At 37.0% G+C, this 16364-nt stretch overlaps 1 protein-coding gene across 1 annotated transcript in view; it reads right to left on the reverse strand.

The window, feature by feature from the left end:
• Positions 1-3: 3 nt before the first annotated feature.
• LOC581546 (probable dolichyl pyrophosphate Glc1Man9GlcNAc2 alpha-1,3-glucosyltransferase) overlaps positions 4-16364 on the reverse strand; it is a 37366-nt gene continuing 21005 nt past the window's right edge. Inside the window, exons 4-12 of the mRNA XM_030980828.1 lie at positions 16151-16263; positions 14548-14615; positions 5767-5893; positions 5116-5219; positions 4334-4597; positions 3592-3731; positions 2492-2589; positions 2055-2127; positions 4-931 (exon numbers count right to left, since the gene is read on the reverse strand). Coding sequence (XP_030836688.1) covers positions 670-931; positions 2055-2127; positions 2492-2589; positions 3592-3731; positions 4334-4597; positions 5116-5219; positions 5767-5893; positions 14548-14615; positions 16151-16263 — 1249 coding nt within the window. The 3' untranslated portion in view covers positions 4-669. The remainder of the gene's footprint in view (positions 932-2054; positions 2128-2491; positions 2590-3591; positions 3732-4333; positions 4598-5115; positions 5220-5766; positions 5894-14547; positions 14616-16150; positions 16264-16364) is intronic.

Raw genomic sequence — 16364 nt, forward strand, 5'->3', positions numbered from 1 at the left:
TTCTTTTGAAACTAGTATTTATTTATTGCTTTGTGAAATATCAGACCAGTAACATGACATGACATGATTAAAAGATAATTTGAATTTACAAAACAACAGTAATTTGCATTGTGCATGTTACATGTGGCACAGCAAGTGGCACAGTTGGCTTATGCTCCCCTAACCTTTGGAATTCAAATCTAAGTTCTCCTATTTATTGCAGAATCGTTCCATATATTTTTTTAGTAATAATCCATGATATTTGTCAATAATTTTTGGTGGGTATTCTATATAATAACAAAAACTCTTTTTGATCATCAGAATGAAAGCAAAACATATCTGAAGCTTTTTTAAATGATTCTTGTCAAACTATCTTGCATGGCCTCGACGAGTCGCATCTTTGGAAGATAATAAACATCTATATTTATGTACTGTAATATCAAATCAAACATAATTTTTTAACATTGCAAGAAGATGGCAATTCAATGTAAATTTGGAATGATAGAGAAACGAGAAGTACCCATAGAGAAACGAGAAGTATTCTTGTTTTATGTAGAAATTGCCTCTACTTTATAAAATCTATCAAAGTTGAGGGTTCAAAGAAACAAAGGAAAAAGAGTAAGCTACAAATATAAGTACCTTCACCACATAAATTTGTATCAAATAGTGTTTTATCAAATTGACTTGAATCTATTCTTGCTTGCTATGTTCTACTTTCGTACCCCCTCTCTTGAGTGTAGTCCAGTATAGTCGCAGCCATGAGTATATTACACCTACGGAGCAATAAACGGACATCAGTAACAGAGGGAGGAATGCCAGTGTTTGTGACAGCCCCAATATAGGGTGTATAATGTCGCAGTAAACGTACAGGGGGACCAGCCCCACAATGTACATGGTGTCAATGGGATTCAGCAAGGGGAGGTGTGGAAGGGAGAACGTGTAGTTGATGGGTCTGCAGATAAGATATAGGGAAGATAAAGGAAGGATGTGGTTATGGTGATACATAATTTCAAGCAAAATCATTTATTTACAACACTCTAAAATGTATTTTTAAGATGGCCAATGAAGAAGCCAGACCTACACATTTCAAGCATAAACAAGCACAAATTCAAAGTATTTCTAGATGATTAAAGATAAGGCCTGATCTAGACAATGACTATCAAGGAATATATATAACCCAGTAAATTGTATTCTTGTTTTTTCTCTCATTCAAAGAAAAGGAGGGATAATTCATGAAGATTCTATCAACACTCTAACTCGTGGCTTCTTGAACTCCAGACTGCGGTATTCAATTGTAACAATTCCCCTTAGATCAGATATAGATCTAGAACAAGCCTCAACTTCTTTAAAATGACAAAAGCCGTCACTTATAAATTTTAGGAGTAGAATTTCAGTGTCTGAAACAAAATTTAATAATGTTTAAGTTGTGTCTGGCTTTCTAGCAATTAATAGTACATATATATTGTTCTGCTTTCTTTGGATATCGTGTGTGAAAATTTACAGTCATAGGTTCTGAAACTTCTTTGTAAGAAATGAAATCTAGTGCCGTATTAATATCGTTGCAGAATGAGCTATTCTCAAATCAACAGATATAACGGTCAAATTAATTTTGAATTGCGTACACAAAAATTCTCGAGTCTAGAATATAAATATCTGGAGAACATTTAACATTTATTTGTTGAAAGCCAGTTTCTATTTTTTCATTTGGTTGGAAGTTTCTAATAACAGACCCCTTCAATATAACACTGGATTACTGGAACTTCAGGTTTATAGGTCTGCAAAAGGGACAAACCATCTTTTAACATTATTTTGCTTCTTTGTAACTTTTGGTAGTTGTTTCATATATATATGAGGAGGCGCGATAGCTCAGTCGGTAGAGCAGTGGTCTCGTTATCCGGTGACCTGGGTTCAAAACCAAGTCGATGCCCTAGTGCCCTTTGGCAAGGCACTAATCCTCATTACCAGGTCCCTCGGAGAGGACCTTAAGCCGTCGGTCTTCTGGTTGCTTACTAGCAAGCATTTATTGCTTTCTTAGCTGTCAGGTAAAATAACCACCACTATCAATATTGACTCACCTGTAACAAGAGTCCATGCTCACAAAGCAGAAGCTGGTATATGCTATCATCAGACAGACTTTGATGGGTGTTTCTGTAAAAGAATTGGAGAGAAATATGGGGTTTACAATTTGATGGTAGGGATGTTTTGACTGTATCATTGTGTCTCTAGCAGAGGGGTGGAAATACACATTTTGTTCAAAGTGTCCACTGTTCTGAGGTTTGTAATTAAAGAAGGATAAAGAAATAAGAAAGGGAAATTACAAACTTATCTCTGATAAACATTTTTAACTAAAAAAACAAACTATTACATGCATAGTTATAGAAACATATACATGTACCTGATGTTTCCTTTGACATGCAAGGGATAACATTAATGTTAAAAATCTACACATGACAACATTTAATTTTAATGATTACATTTTCAAAAATAAACTGAATTAAAGATATATTCTTACCAGCTGGTGTAAACAGAAGAGGGAAGAGTGAAAAATGTCCCACAGTAGATAATAGAAGGAAGACCTGAGCATCTTTAAAGCTTTGTACAGCTAGTAAACTGGAAAGAAAATGACGCAAGGAAATGATACTGTCATCACAAATACCGGTAAAGAATAAGAACAATAGTATTCATCATTTATACTATGTACTAAATGAATGTGGATATTTCAATATCAGTACCGGTAATGCATTTGATCATCGCATTCTAAGTTTGCACACAAGTTTAAGGTCATATCAATGGAGGCTATTTTTTTAAGTTTAAATATTTCACTATTATGTACTTGCATTTTTTACACGCAAAAATTAAATAAATAGGGAGATATTTATTGCAAAGCAATATGGTAGAGATCACTTTACAAAATATGGCTTCTATTTTTTTAAGCTGAAGGATATCCTTTTTTTCTAGTTACACCACCGAGGATTAAAAAACAACAACTTATAAGCAATAAAAAAAAAAACCCATTGTGAGTTTACTTCTATAAAGACAAGGGGAACATTCATGGACAAGACAGCTTTCTCATGGATATGCCAACAAAAGATAACAAGTACAGACTCAAGCTGTGTCCTATTTGTAACCTGAGGGGCACAATCATTAGCAGGGTTCCTTTTTCATGGACATACCATACAAAGAAGAAGAAGAAAAACATGAACAACCCAAAACAAAGTGTATTTTCTTTCTTATCTGAGGGGCACAATCATTAGCAGCCACCTTTCTTATGGACATGCTAACCTAAGATTAAGAAACACATACACTGTAATGCATGATGCATCTTGTCTGTTACCTGAGGGGCACAATCATTAGCAGGACAGCTTTTTCATGGACATCCCAGCCAAAGATAAATAGTTGAAGGCACATAATGTATCTTTTGAATGCCTGGGGACACAATCATTAGCGGGACAGCTTTCTCTAGGACATTCAAACCATAAGAATCATAGCCATTTCTAACCTGAGGAGCACAATCATTAGCAGGACTGCTTTCTCATGGACATATGTGTATCATCCGAAATATAAAATATAAATAAACCCAAAAGCACATAATGTTATGTATCTTTTGAATACCTGAGGGGCACAATCATTAGCAGGACAGCTTTTTCATGGACGTGCCAGCCGAAGATGAATGAACTGAAGGCACATAATGTGATAGAACGGATGAAGCCTTTAGGACCACCTGGGTACCGCCATAGATGCAGCAAGGACGGCTGTTCAGTAAAAGAGAAGAGAGAGGGAGGGAGGGAGGGAGGGAGGGAGGGAGTGGGGGAGGGGGGGGGGTTACATGTGTTACGCTTACATAATCCAAGATATATGTATATACTTCAGTAAAATATAATATCTTGGCTGAGGCCAATAAGGCAGCAAAGACAAAGCAGTTGAATATGAAGAAAAAAACATGTAACTGATTTGTTTTTTTCTTCTGAATACCGTAGTTCATTTCAGCTTTGATGAAACCTTCAGTTTCTCTTCAGAGATACATGTACTATGCCTACTCTATGAAATGCAGAAGAGTTCATTCAAAGCTGTAGCAGCAGATGTATGTAACCACAATCTTTTCTCTTATATCCATTGAGAAATTGTTGTGGGTTCTAGTTCCACAGTATCATACTTATAACAGCATTTTCCTCTTTGGGGTATTCTACTTCCAAAATGAGGATACTACATGTACATGTAATATTTAAAATAAAAAAATTCCTTTTATATCTAGGATCATTTCAAGAGATTACCGGACAGAAAAGTAAATTAAAATATCTACATGCCACATAATGAAAAAAGCTAATTCTATGATAAAGCTCATCCTTTTGCTTACCAACATTGTAAGCCCTGTCAGCGCAAAAGTGGCTATAGGTGGGACTGAGGGTAGAACCGTGTGTTCAAACTCCTGCACCAGACCCGCTGTCATGGACGCCTTGTGCTTGAGGACATCGCCAGAGACCACTCCAGTCTTGACACCTACAACGGTCAGGGCCTTGTCGGCCACGTTGTAGAGGGCCCAGAAGTTGGGTGCCCAGTAGGCGTGGCAGAGACCCCGCTTGAATGGGAACAACCGGGAGAGGACCTGAGGGAGCTGATCCTAAGAAAGAAAGAGATGAGAAATATTGGAATAAATCAAATAAAAATAGGGGGGAAAATGCTTTATTCAATACATCAAGCAAAGAACTACTGAGATGGTAATATGATATAACAATTACTTTTAACCTCCAGAAGACTAATACTGTAACATCTTAAGGTTTAAAACTAGAGGGAGTACATAATCATTGTAAAAATAAACTCTGTTTAAAGGCTTAATAAATTGCTATGATAAAAAACAACTGCATGGCATTGATATCTAGAATAAAAAGTTCTTGTGAAGGCTTGATGAAATAGGGATGTCTCAAATTCCAAAACATGTATGCCTGATAAATGTACCTTATCTCAAGGAAGATAAGGATGGGTATATCGAAATACACATTAGTACGGTCATGCGGTTAGGAGAGAAAAGGGCCATTGGCTTCAGACAACAACGCTCTTCCAGGATGCTAGCTCAAAACCTTGCGGCAGACCTTGCAAAACCTGGAAGGAAGCACTAGATCAAACGCTAATTACACTTACCATAGCAATGAATGGACCGAAAGACAAGGCACACACCGATATCACCAGGACACCTAAACAGAGAAATCTCACAGGAGAAAAACTTGTCCATTTTACACCGCCATCTGCAGGTACAAAAAAAGTTGATGAAAGCTGTGTCAACATTCAACTTAACAGTGATAGTGGACTTAACAACTGCTTTCAACATTCTTTCTTGCTCTACTGAATTCTCCTTGGAATTTTGTGGGTACGATATATTTCAACGAACTGCAAATGGATGTGGCACACTGTACTATTTTGCAGTTCTGTTTCTACATCTACATTGAATATGAATATTAGGTCAGAAGCACATCCTTTTAAATATAATTAACATCCTCCCAGCTCTCAGAACATAATACGAACAGAGCACTTTACAAAGAGTAAGTACAAATTCATGCCTTGTTCTAATCAAGGATTCACAATTGTACTAGAACAAATCTTTCAAAAATTTACGACAACCGGAAAGTGTTTATGTGTCTTTCCCTCTCAACTTTTTGCTTAATAATAAAATTACATTAGGAAATCCGGACAAGCAAATTCTCATTATGAAAATCAATCAAGATTATAATTACGGTAGAGATAGAGAGAGACGAAGGCAAATAGAGAGAGAGAGAGAGAGCGAGAGCAATTTACTTTTGTTTGACGCAGTAAAACAGTATGTCCTCAGAAGATAGACAAAGTATGCCGGAGCCACGTAGATATAGATGTGCTTGAAGTTCAGCAGCACAGCAAACCAAAAAGCTCCCTCTAGTGTTCGATCCTATGAAAGGTAAAACAAATATCATAAATAAAGAAATACTAAATGATTATCAACCATACACTCATATTTTTTGGTTTCAAACCTGTGATCATTTTTAATTTTGTTGTCAGATTAGTGATATTGATTTATGCAATCAAGGATATAATATCTTGTATCATAAGCAATATAGTTCGATATCATTGTCCAAAAGAATACGGCCCATAGAGGAAAAGAAAAGATTGAAAGTGAAGAAAAGAAAGAGAGTGAGTGGAGTAGAGAGGAATTATAGTGAAGAATAAGAGAAAGACAGAGAGAGAGAGAAAGTGAAAGAGAGACTGAGTGAGAGAGAGAGAGAGAGAGACTGAGAGAATAAGAAGAAGTGAAAGAGAGAGAGAGAGAGAGTGAGAGAGAGGAAGTGACAAAGATTAAAGAATACTCAGGACTAAAGGAAGAACAAGATTGATGGATAAACACTATCACCACATGGGAATAATAAAAGCAAGGATTACAGGGAAAAAGTGAAATAATGTAATAAAATGAGAAGATGATCCAAGTGACATGTATTCCACACCCCATACTGTTAGAATGTCTACATCATACACATCTCAAGGGCTTCTAATAGTACAGGCATACCTGTAATGGTACACCTTCCAAAACCGCAAAAGATCCTAAAATAAATCTCGTGGGGGAAGGAAGGATACACGGCCTCAAGATACATCAAGCAGTTTTCTTTGAATTCTATTTCATCTCGTTGAAGAGTAGATCTATCGGGTCTCTCAGAAAGCTAACAGTAAATGTGCTTCTTTTTGTTCAAAAGTTCATCAGTCTTCACATACCGTTTTGTTAGTTTGCAGACACACACCCTTGTCAGCTATTGTGCGCACCGGTGTCTGCAAAATAAGGCTACAATAGGCTCTGTACTTAAGCTGCTCCAGACACAGCCAGAAACTGGCAGATCTAGGCTGTGCTCAAGGCTGTAGGAATTGTGATAACGTGTCAAATTAGAGTCTGTGCTTCCAGACTACAGTCTCTTATACGTACATTCAACGCTGACAAAAACCAGCCTGAAGGCTAAAAACTCTTGAGTGATTGCAGTAATCAACATTTTTCCTCCTGGAATAATTTCCTAGAATTGAATCAATAGCCTTTGGCTTAGAGGATGCAATATCATTTTATAATACAGAGCAATTGTCAAGTTAAATACTCGAATACTGGCATCATTTTTGTGTCATTCCTTTATAAAAAGGAAAATAAGCTTTAAAATACTTAGGGGGATGATAGAGAGAGTGACATTGTTTTTAATGACAAGTTTTTGATAACATTTTCACCAGGTATATTGTTTTTAGAGACATTAAAAATTTATCTTAATAATGTTGCAATGAAAGAAATGTATTATTGTTGCCTATTTGAAGTACAATATATGATCAAGTTAGCCCTAAAAAAAAAAATTAAAAAATCTGTCCTGAAAAGGGTTAAAATTGTCTAACATCAAGTGTGACAGGTGGTATAGTCAAGTTTAGTTAAATGTTTGAAATTAAAAAATGTATACTTTTCAATGCAATATACATGTGCATGTTTTTGGGGGTTTAACTTCAAAACCTACATGAAAGTATACCTTTCACATTGAGTCTTAGTCTTTTGAAATGTCACATAATTGTTATGGAATACTGATTACACATTTTGTTACAGATATTCTTCATTGCTCTTCTATGCACTCGCTGGGGTGTGAAGTTGTGAACATTCTTGAGTAAAACTGTCTTTGTCTTATTCATGAATTCATCCTGCCTTTATGGATTGATCCACAAAGACTGACTTTTGGTGAGAGAATGGTAATTGAACCTCTCTCCCAGAATATCACATTCAATGTCCTGGATGTTTTGCATTAGTGACCTTTGAATAATGGAGTTTCACCACTCTAGGTGGGAATAAAACACAATTAAAACGATTCGTTTTCATCCAAGCTCATGAAATACTTCAGATCAAAAGTGGAGTGTATGTTACAGAAGTAGGAGTCGTGGAATCACCAGGGGAAAGCCTGGTAAATGATCCTCTCTCTTGGAGTGTGACAATTTTCAAGACCTACATTTTCATGCACTACTGACGATCTTTGGAAGATGTCAATGCACCACTCAAGATAGCAACATCAGGGAATTTCAAATCCCCTATGAGATTATTTTGCAGGCAGGGAGACTTAAGGGTTTATTGGTGATTCTGGGAAGAGTGGTGCATGATCCTTTCTCAAGGAGCATGACCCATTGCCAGACCTTGAATTAAATACACTTTTGATCTATGCATGATAATGATGCACCACTCTTGGTTAGAACATAGTAGAATGAAATTAACACCTTGTAATAAGAGTGGTGCATGATCCTTTCTCAAGGAGCATGACCCATTGCCAGACCTTGAATTAAATACACTTTTGATCTATGCATGATAATGATGCACCACTTTTGGTTAGAACATAGTAGAATGAAATTAACACCTTGTAATAAGAGTGGTGCATGATCCTTTCTCAAAGAGCATAACACATTGCCAGACCTAGAATTAAATTTGATCTATGCATGATGATGATGCACCAATTTTGGTTAGAACATAGTAGAATGAAATTAACACCTTGTAATAAGAGTGGTGCATGATCCTTTCTCAAGGATCATGACACATGAATAGACCTAGAATTAAATGCACTTTTGATCTATGAATAATAATGATGCACCACTCTTGGTTAGAACATAGTAGAATGAAATTAACACCTTGTAATAAGAGTGGTGCATGATCCTTTCTCAAGGAGCATGACCCATTGCCAGACCTAGAATTAAATACACTTTTGATCTATACATGATAATGATGCACCACTTTTGGTTAGAACATGGTAGAATGAAATTAACACCTTGTAATAAGAGTGGTGCATGATCCTTTCTCAAGGAGCATGACACATGAATAGACCTAGAATTAAATGCACTTTTGATCTATGAATAATAATGATGCACCACTCTTGGTTAGAACATGGCAGAATGAAATTAGCACCTTGTTATTCCTGCAACCCTTGCCATTCCTGTGATCATGACATTTTAAAGACCAATATATGATGTGCATAATTATGAGGAAAATACAAGCTCTTTGGGGGAGAAGAATGGTAACCGGTCCTCTGTCTACAATGTGACTAACTGCTAAGTAATCTAACAGGAGCAATTACAAGATTTTTATTAACTGGCTGACAATTTCAAATAAGATTATCAGCTTATGTTTGCAGGGTTTAATTCTTTCTTTAAAGACATGACTTTGATGTTCAGACATAATGAATAAAATATCTTTTAGCAGAGAATGGTAACCAGTCCTCTCTTTTGGAGCATGGCACCTTGTCAGACATATCGTCGCTGTTTTCACGAAGTGACGGTAGTGGAAAAAAATTGTATTCACTTTGCGTTACGATTTTCCTCACTACCGTCACTTCGTGAAAACAAGGACGATATATGTCATGCACGGGTAATTTTTGATGGTGATGCACCAATCTGAATAGGAACATATCAAAATGAAATAACACCACCATACTCATGAATACTTTTGTCTTTATTGAAATTTACAGACAACACTCTCATATGCAAGCAGGGAAAATAGGAATCTTTGGGGAGAGAACAGTAATCGATCTCTCTTTTTATAACTTTCTGCACTAGTAATTTTTTAATGTGTTTCATGAGTTTCACAGAACACAGTTGAAAATATTGCCTCCGCACCCCGTCTAATTCTCACTTCCGCTTTAACGCATTTCAAGTTATCGCGGTAACAAGATATTTTATGGCATTTTCCAATACTTTTATGACCCTACGACCTTTGAACTAGATTTTCTACCTTGCTGGTCTTCAGAATATGATGATGCACCAGTCCTCTCTGAGAGTATTAAAGTCCCACTGCACTTCTTACAGCTACATGCGCCCTCTATATAGCAAACAATGCCTAAGCGGTGCCCGTTGGTCCCCTATGATCCTCTTTTTCTTAGGTTAATTGAGAGCTGATTTGATGAGATAACCACCTGTCAGTGACCTTGCAGGAAGGTCTAATCCCCCTGGCCAAACTACCTGTAGTACAGACAGGCTTCAAAGGAGGGTGGAGAAGGGAAACTGCTAAGCTTAACAATTTACCATTCTTGTAACATTTCTTGAAGCATTTCAAGGAAAGAGGAAAGAGAATATAGATGATACCTGTTCTCCAATTGGAAAACTGTGACAGTAAAAACTGCTAAATTCATATACCCTTTCATCTTCTTTCTATTTTCTGAGGCGTCAGGAAAAAGGAGTAGGTATAGATTAAAGCTTCCATGTGAAAGTACTACATGTATTTAGATTACCGTGTCTGAAAAAGAATGATTGTTATTGATATCCTGCATATTTGGAGATGGAAGTGGTTCTAAACCTAGATTTGTGCCTTTTTGCGGCACTGATATAGAATAGCTAATAGAATCTCACCCTCACGCATTCATTTCCCAAACACGATTTCACCCCCCAGCGAAACGAGACAGGCCAAATATGTGCAAAGCATACAGACAAATGCCCCCCTATCGGATAACAAATCCGCCGCCAAAATGGCTTTAGTTCACACTGCACCAATCACCCAAGCCATTTATCAGTCCACGGTGGCATCGCTAATGGATCTCCGCCAGCAGTTGATCCCCTCCGTCAAATCCCCAGTGAAGTCGTAAACCGGCTATGAACTGCTTGACGACACTCCTGTAAGGCAATATCCTGGACGGACAACCTCGGTGAGTCCCTCTACACCCATCTCCCTTCAGACGGAGGCGGACAGTAATGTGATCGGTCTACAGCCAGCCGACACATGACGGCTCTCCACGGGTCAGGGAATTGTGGGATAAAGCAGACAACTGACCATATCGCAGGATTTCGGTAAACAAGAAAGGTGCCGCTGATTTATTAGCAGTGAACGTTTTTACCCCCTCATGAAGAAGCTCTGCTCCTAAGCCTAGTCTCTAGTAAAGACAGCCTTCATCTCAAGTCATTCAGGGATCTTTATCCATATCATTGTTCTACATATTCTATCACACTGATCTCTATGTAGGTTTCTGGGCTGAGGACCACAAGACGTTCTGATCTGCCGTTACTCTGACACCGTATCACTGTCATCCAACTGTTATTTTTAATGATATCTGACCCAATGTTTCGGATTAACGGAATTAAGATGGCTCACTGATTTCCCAGGAGCAAATATCTTAATCACAATCAGATCATGCTACACTTATGATTTGAAAATGACTGATGGTTTGAGAGAATGAGAGTGCTTAGGTGTTAGCATACTGTATCTCTATAATATCAGGGCCCCGTCCAACAAACAGTTGCGATTAATCAGAAATTATCAGGTATCTGTGATTGATATCGATCGCAACTATGTACATAAGGGCAAGGAGACTATAAACTTACAATTGATTGGAGGACTGGCGATTGATTCGAATCAATCACAACTCTTTATAAGACAGGTCCCAGTTATGTACATGTAGCTGGACCAGTCTCTGTCTTGTTTTGTGTGATCTTGACCTCGGTTCTGACACTAGTACCACAGTCACCTTAGTGAGACCAGTTCAGTTCTTGTCTTATCTTTTTATGTAATTTTTATGTAATTTTCCTGTCCTTTGTGTCCCGTTTTGTCATTCTTTTCTTCTTGTAATTTTTTTGGATTATTTTGATACTTTAAAACAGTTTACGAAAATATGTTATTATATTATATCTATTTTACTGTGATTATTAAGACACTTTAAAATGATTCATGATAATAATGTTCATATCATATTTATTCTTGGGAACCTACAAAAACAAGCTATGCTTTCCAGTAGGTTCCCTTTTCATTTCATAATTTTGATCTTACTTTGTCAACTATATTCTTTATTGTGCAAACAATTGTTATATGAAATGAATAAATAAAATTAATTAATCAATCAATCAATCAATCAATCAATCAATCAATCAATCAATCAATCAATCAATCAATCAATCAATCAATCAATCAATCAATCAATCAATCAATCAATCAATCAATCAGTAGTCAATGTAATGAAATGTTTTTCACCTGGTCTTGGTGGGACCATGGTCTCAAAGACAAAAAGCCTAATATACAACAAAGAGTTTGGGCCCTGTTTATTCAGAGTATCAATTGATCACATTCAAGAGCAACTCACCTACGTGTACTCAATGGGAGTAATATCAATTTTTGTAAAGAAATTTTGGCTTGCACCCGATAAATAAAGATTGTGAGCTCAATCTTGTAATTGTATTGTATTGTATTATTTATTCTGCACTTTCAAGAAATATAACAATATAAACATGGTAAATACAAAATTGGAATGACAAAAACTGTGCAAATACAAATTTTTGTAGCAATATGCTGAGTGCAAAAGATGGCGGCCAGGGAAGAAGAGAGCAAACTTAATTACTGTAACCGTAGAGGTCCCTCCGCCCAACCAACTGATGCACTCAGAGACTGGTAAAAATATAGCAAAAGGACAAATAAGAGAGTAACAAATCAAGGATAAACAATAAGAATATAAAAAAAGGCGCGGCACGAGCATATCTAACGCAAACATAGAAATTATATGTAACATATTAGAAAATTTACATATTAGAAAATTGATGACAAGACAGAAAAAATCTTGAAACCAACAAGATTTGAACCTGCCATCTACTGCTTGCCAGGCAGCCACTCTCCATTTCATAAGTGTGTAGATTAACGCAAAACTGGGGCGATCATGGATCTTGAAACAAGGCTAATCCTGTCAGTTGGATTATGGAGACAAGGCTGTGTGTAAGGGGAAGACAAAGGCATTCACACTGCAAGAAAAGACCCTATTTTTTTTTAATGCTGGCCAAAACTCTGCTGGTTTTCGCAGTGTAAATGCTCGCTTTCAAAACAATGGTGAATTAGTCCTGTTTTTTCTCATGTGACTCGCCCCCCTTCTGCACTGTCACATTTAGTGAAGCAACAAGTTGCACATGGGTACAACTCACAACAATCAGAAACAGGGGACACAGACGGTCCTGTATGGGTTTTCCCAAACTGTATTTACAAAAAATAATAATAAATTGGGTTTTCTCCAGTGTAAATGGGGCTAGAGGGTTAGGGAAAGAGGAGATTGGATGTTGGAAAAGATGGGGAGAAGTGTCAGGGTCACTTTTTATTGCTTTACCGCGGATTAATTCCAACTGGAGGCAAGTCCTCTATAAATTGCTCCCAACTGACCGTTTGATGTATGCCTGGGGGGAGGGGGAAGGGGTAACTGCACACTCATCTCTGGTCGATCGTCATTCGCTTTCCAAGGAAAGAGGCCAGTTTTCCTTTCGGCTGGCCTTTTTACTTGTCCTGATTTTCTTGAATTAAGCTCCATTTATGAAGAATTATGCATTTTGACTACTCAAAAAGACTGGGGGGTAAGTCCACACTTATCTCTGGTTGATCGTTATTCCTTGTCCAAGGAAAGAGGGTTGTTTTCCTTTCCGGCTGGACTTACGTAAATTTAGCTTCATTTACGAAGAATCATGCATTTTGACGACTAAAAAATTGGATAGATGGGCTACTGGGAATATATTAGATATTGATGAGAGCACTCTGACAGATATAGATATGCACTTGTGTTTTCTCGTTCATCAGATTCGATTCTACTTTTTTATGCAAAAAAACAAACATGTACCAGTGCATGGGAAAATGAATATGTTGATATCTTGAAATAAATACAGAAATTCATGTTAAATATAAATCTTCTTTGTTGACTGCCATGAAAGTACACAGAGGGTACATAATTTATCACAGCCATTTTTTTAATACCTCATTTTAACATACCATTTATCATACACAAATAAATTATGTTTGTAAATGAAGTTTAACATTTTGGAGGATATGACCCCTACAGCCCCCCCCCCCCCCCCCCCCCCCCCGCAAAAAAGGAAAGAAAAATGCTAAAACAGTTGTAGACAGCAATTTGGTTACCAGAGTCAACAGATTTATAGAAAGAAAGAAAGAAAACATTACTAATTGAAAGCCGATATCCCTCTACAAATCCTGTTCTCACTTCTAAATACAAATGAATAATTTTGAAAAAACGTCCTTGAGACTTAAAAAAAAAATAACAATTCAAATACAATCCTAAAACTGGAAATGAACTATTACTACAGTTCCAAGCACTGATTTATATTGTCAATGAATCGTAACACTTACTCTCTGGTCATCGAGCACCCAAGAAAGGGCTTTAGGTCGTCGTTCAGGGGCAATCTTATCTGTACCCCATCTGTATCAAGCTGCCAAAGATTTGGGTTAAGACAATAGGCCTGTCTTCTTCATCAGTTCGAGGTTGTCAAATAACCCGCTATTTTCAGACTCAGAATATTATCCCGAAGCTTGAAATTGCGTCTTCACCAGACTGATATGCTCCTCACAAACGAGCTCAGACGGGCACAAATTAGCCCGTTATTTCCCAAATAGCGGGATATTTTGTAAACAAGACCGACATTTCCCCATGATATTTTCTCAACCAAATATCCTGCTAATTGCAACTACGAGCTGATGAAGACGCAAATTAACTGGCTAATTTGCGGTCGGGATAGATAAAATTAGAGGGTCATCTGGCAAACTTGAGCTGATGAAGACAGGCCTAATGATTGGAACAAATTGAAAGAGGGATGTACCTGGCATATCCTTGTGATGGATAACAGCATTAACCCAAAGAGAAAGCCATTGTACTGAAAATGAATGTCTGACAAATGAAGAACGGGTCAAGGAAATCTTAACCACTCAGTGTACACATCTTTATACAAGAATATATCTTCAGTTCAATTTTTGTTAAAAATGTATATTAAGCACTTTTAAAGTAGTACTTGTAAGTCAACTACGGGCCCATGCCAGACTCTTATGATTTTAGTTGATAAAAAGAAATCAACAAATCAATTATAGAAGCACAGTTTGTTTGAAATGAAGTTAATAAGCACATCATACATGTACAGTAGGTGACTAAGATAATATATTACCCGGCAGTGTTACAAATTAGCATTCGTTAACCTGAAATTCTTCACCTCTGATCCAAAATTCAGACCTCTGATCCAAAATTCAGACGACTGATTCAAATTTTCTCTACATCAACAAACGTTTCATGGTCGCACTGTTTTGACGCTTGTACTTATCGTAAATCGCCTTTAACAAGTAATTTATAGCATGACTTAACCAAAATAAGTTGTCAACACATGTATTGGTGACATGCCTACAACTCTGACAGAACAATTGAATTCCCTCTTGACATTTCCGCAAGCAGAAAACAAGATGGATAAGAATAATATTAACCACCTCAATTACAAATATTTAGGCATCAATGAGGAGCCAGGAGGGCGTTAACACATATCATTTCACATAGGATGAATTTGCTCTCTTTTACAGAAGATCAATTGCTCTCAACAGATGCTTACAACATGCCCGCAAATCTTACTGAATATTCCAATTCCGTCTTGTCTTTCCACATGCAGAAAATAAGACAGATAAGAATAACATAACCACTTCAATGACAAATATTAAAGAGAAGGTTGAGTTCTGGGAAGAGGTGAAATTTGTGAGCGTTATCATTGTATTATGCAAGTGTGAAAGAACATCAGATAAAAAAAATCAGATAAAAAAAATGTTCCCTGAAAAGCATGGCTCTTCAAATGCCTTAATATTATAGATATGGGATGTAACATCATAAAAATTGGGACAGATTTTTATGCCACATGTCCCATATACATCTTTCTGTGTACAGTGCTTGTAACTTTACCAAGACTGGGCCAAATTTCTTATCATTTTGATGATTCCAGAACATTGCAGTACACGTCACCAATACTTACTTGCTATTATGATCAACTTTTTCTGATCGATTCCACACCGTTTCTTTCACAATGCAATCGCATGACCAGAACTCAACTTTATCTTTAAACATCTCAGTACTATTAAGGCATTGATAACATTGACTGCTGAGAGTCAGAAGGGCGTTAAAACATATCATTTTACATAGGATTAATAACCTTCTCGCTCTCAACAGATGCTTACAGCATGCCTACAACTCGGACTAAATACTTGAATTCACTCTTATCCTTCCACATGCAGAAAATAAGATGGATATTAACAACATTAAACACTCCAATAATGAATATTAAGGCATTGATGAAATTTTCTGCTGAGAGTGAGAGCAGAAAGGGCGTTAACACACATCATTTACATAGGATTAATGACTTTCTCGCTCTCACAGATGCTATTTCAAGAGGATACGATCAATGATGAGAAGACCAAAGTTAGCGACGAGGAGGATGGAGAGAGTGAAGCCGGGCTGAGACCACCCCCGTACACCGTCCTCCCGCGGCTTGGGTAGAGTTAGGCAAAATCTGCAAATCAAAGAACATTCATTTTGGTAAAGCGGTAGAGTTAGGCAGATGGGTTTTGATGAATTGTTACAAAGCAACTGAAGTGCTGTTCTGTTTGTAGA

The sequence above is a fragment of the Strongylocentrotus purpuratus genome, unplaced genomic scaffold (genome assembly GCF_000002235.5).
Source record: "Strongylocentrotus purpuratus isolate Spur 01 unplaced genomic scaffold, Spur_5.0 spur5_scaffold_11, whole genome shotgun sequence".
Lineage (NCBI taxonomy): Eukaryota > Metazoa > Echinodermata > Echinoidea > Camarodonta > Strongylocentrotidae > Strongylocentrotus > Strongylocentrotus purpuratus.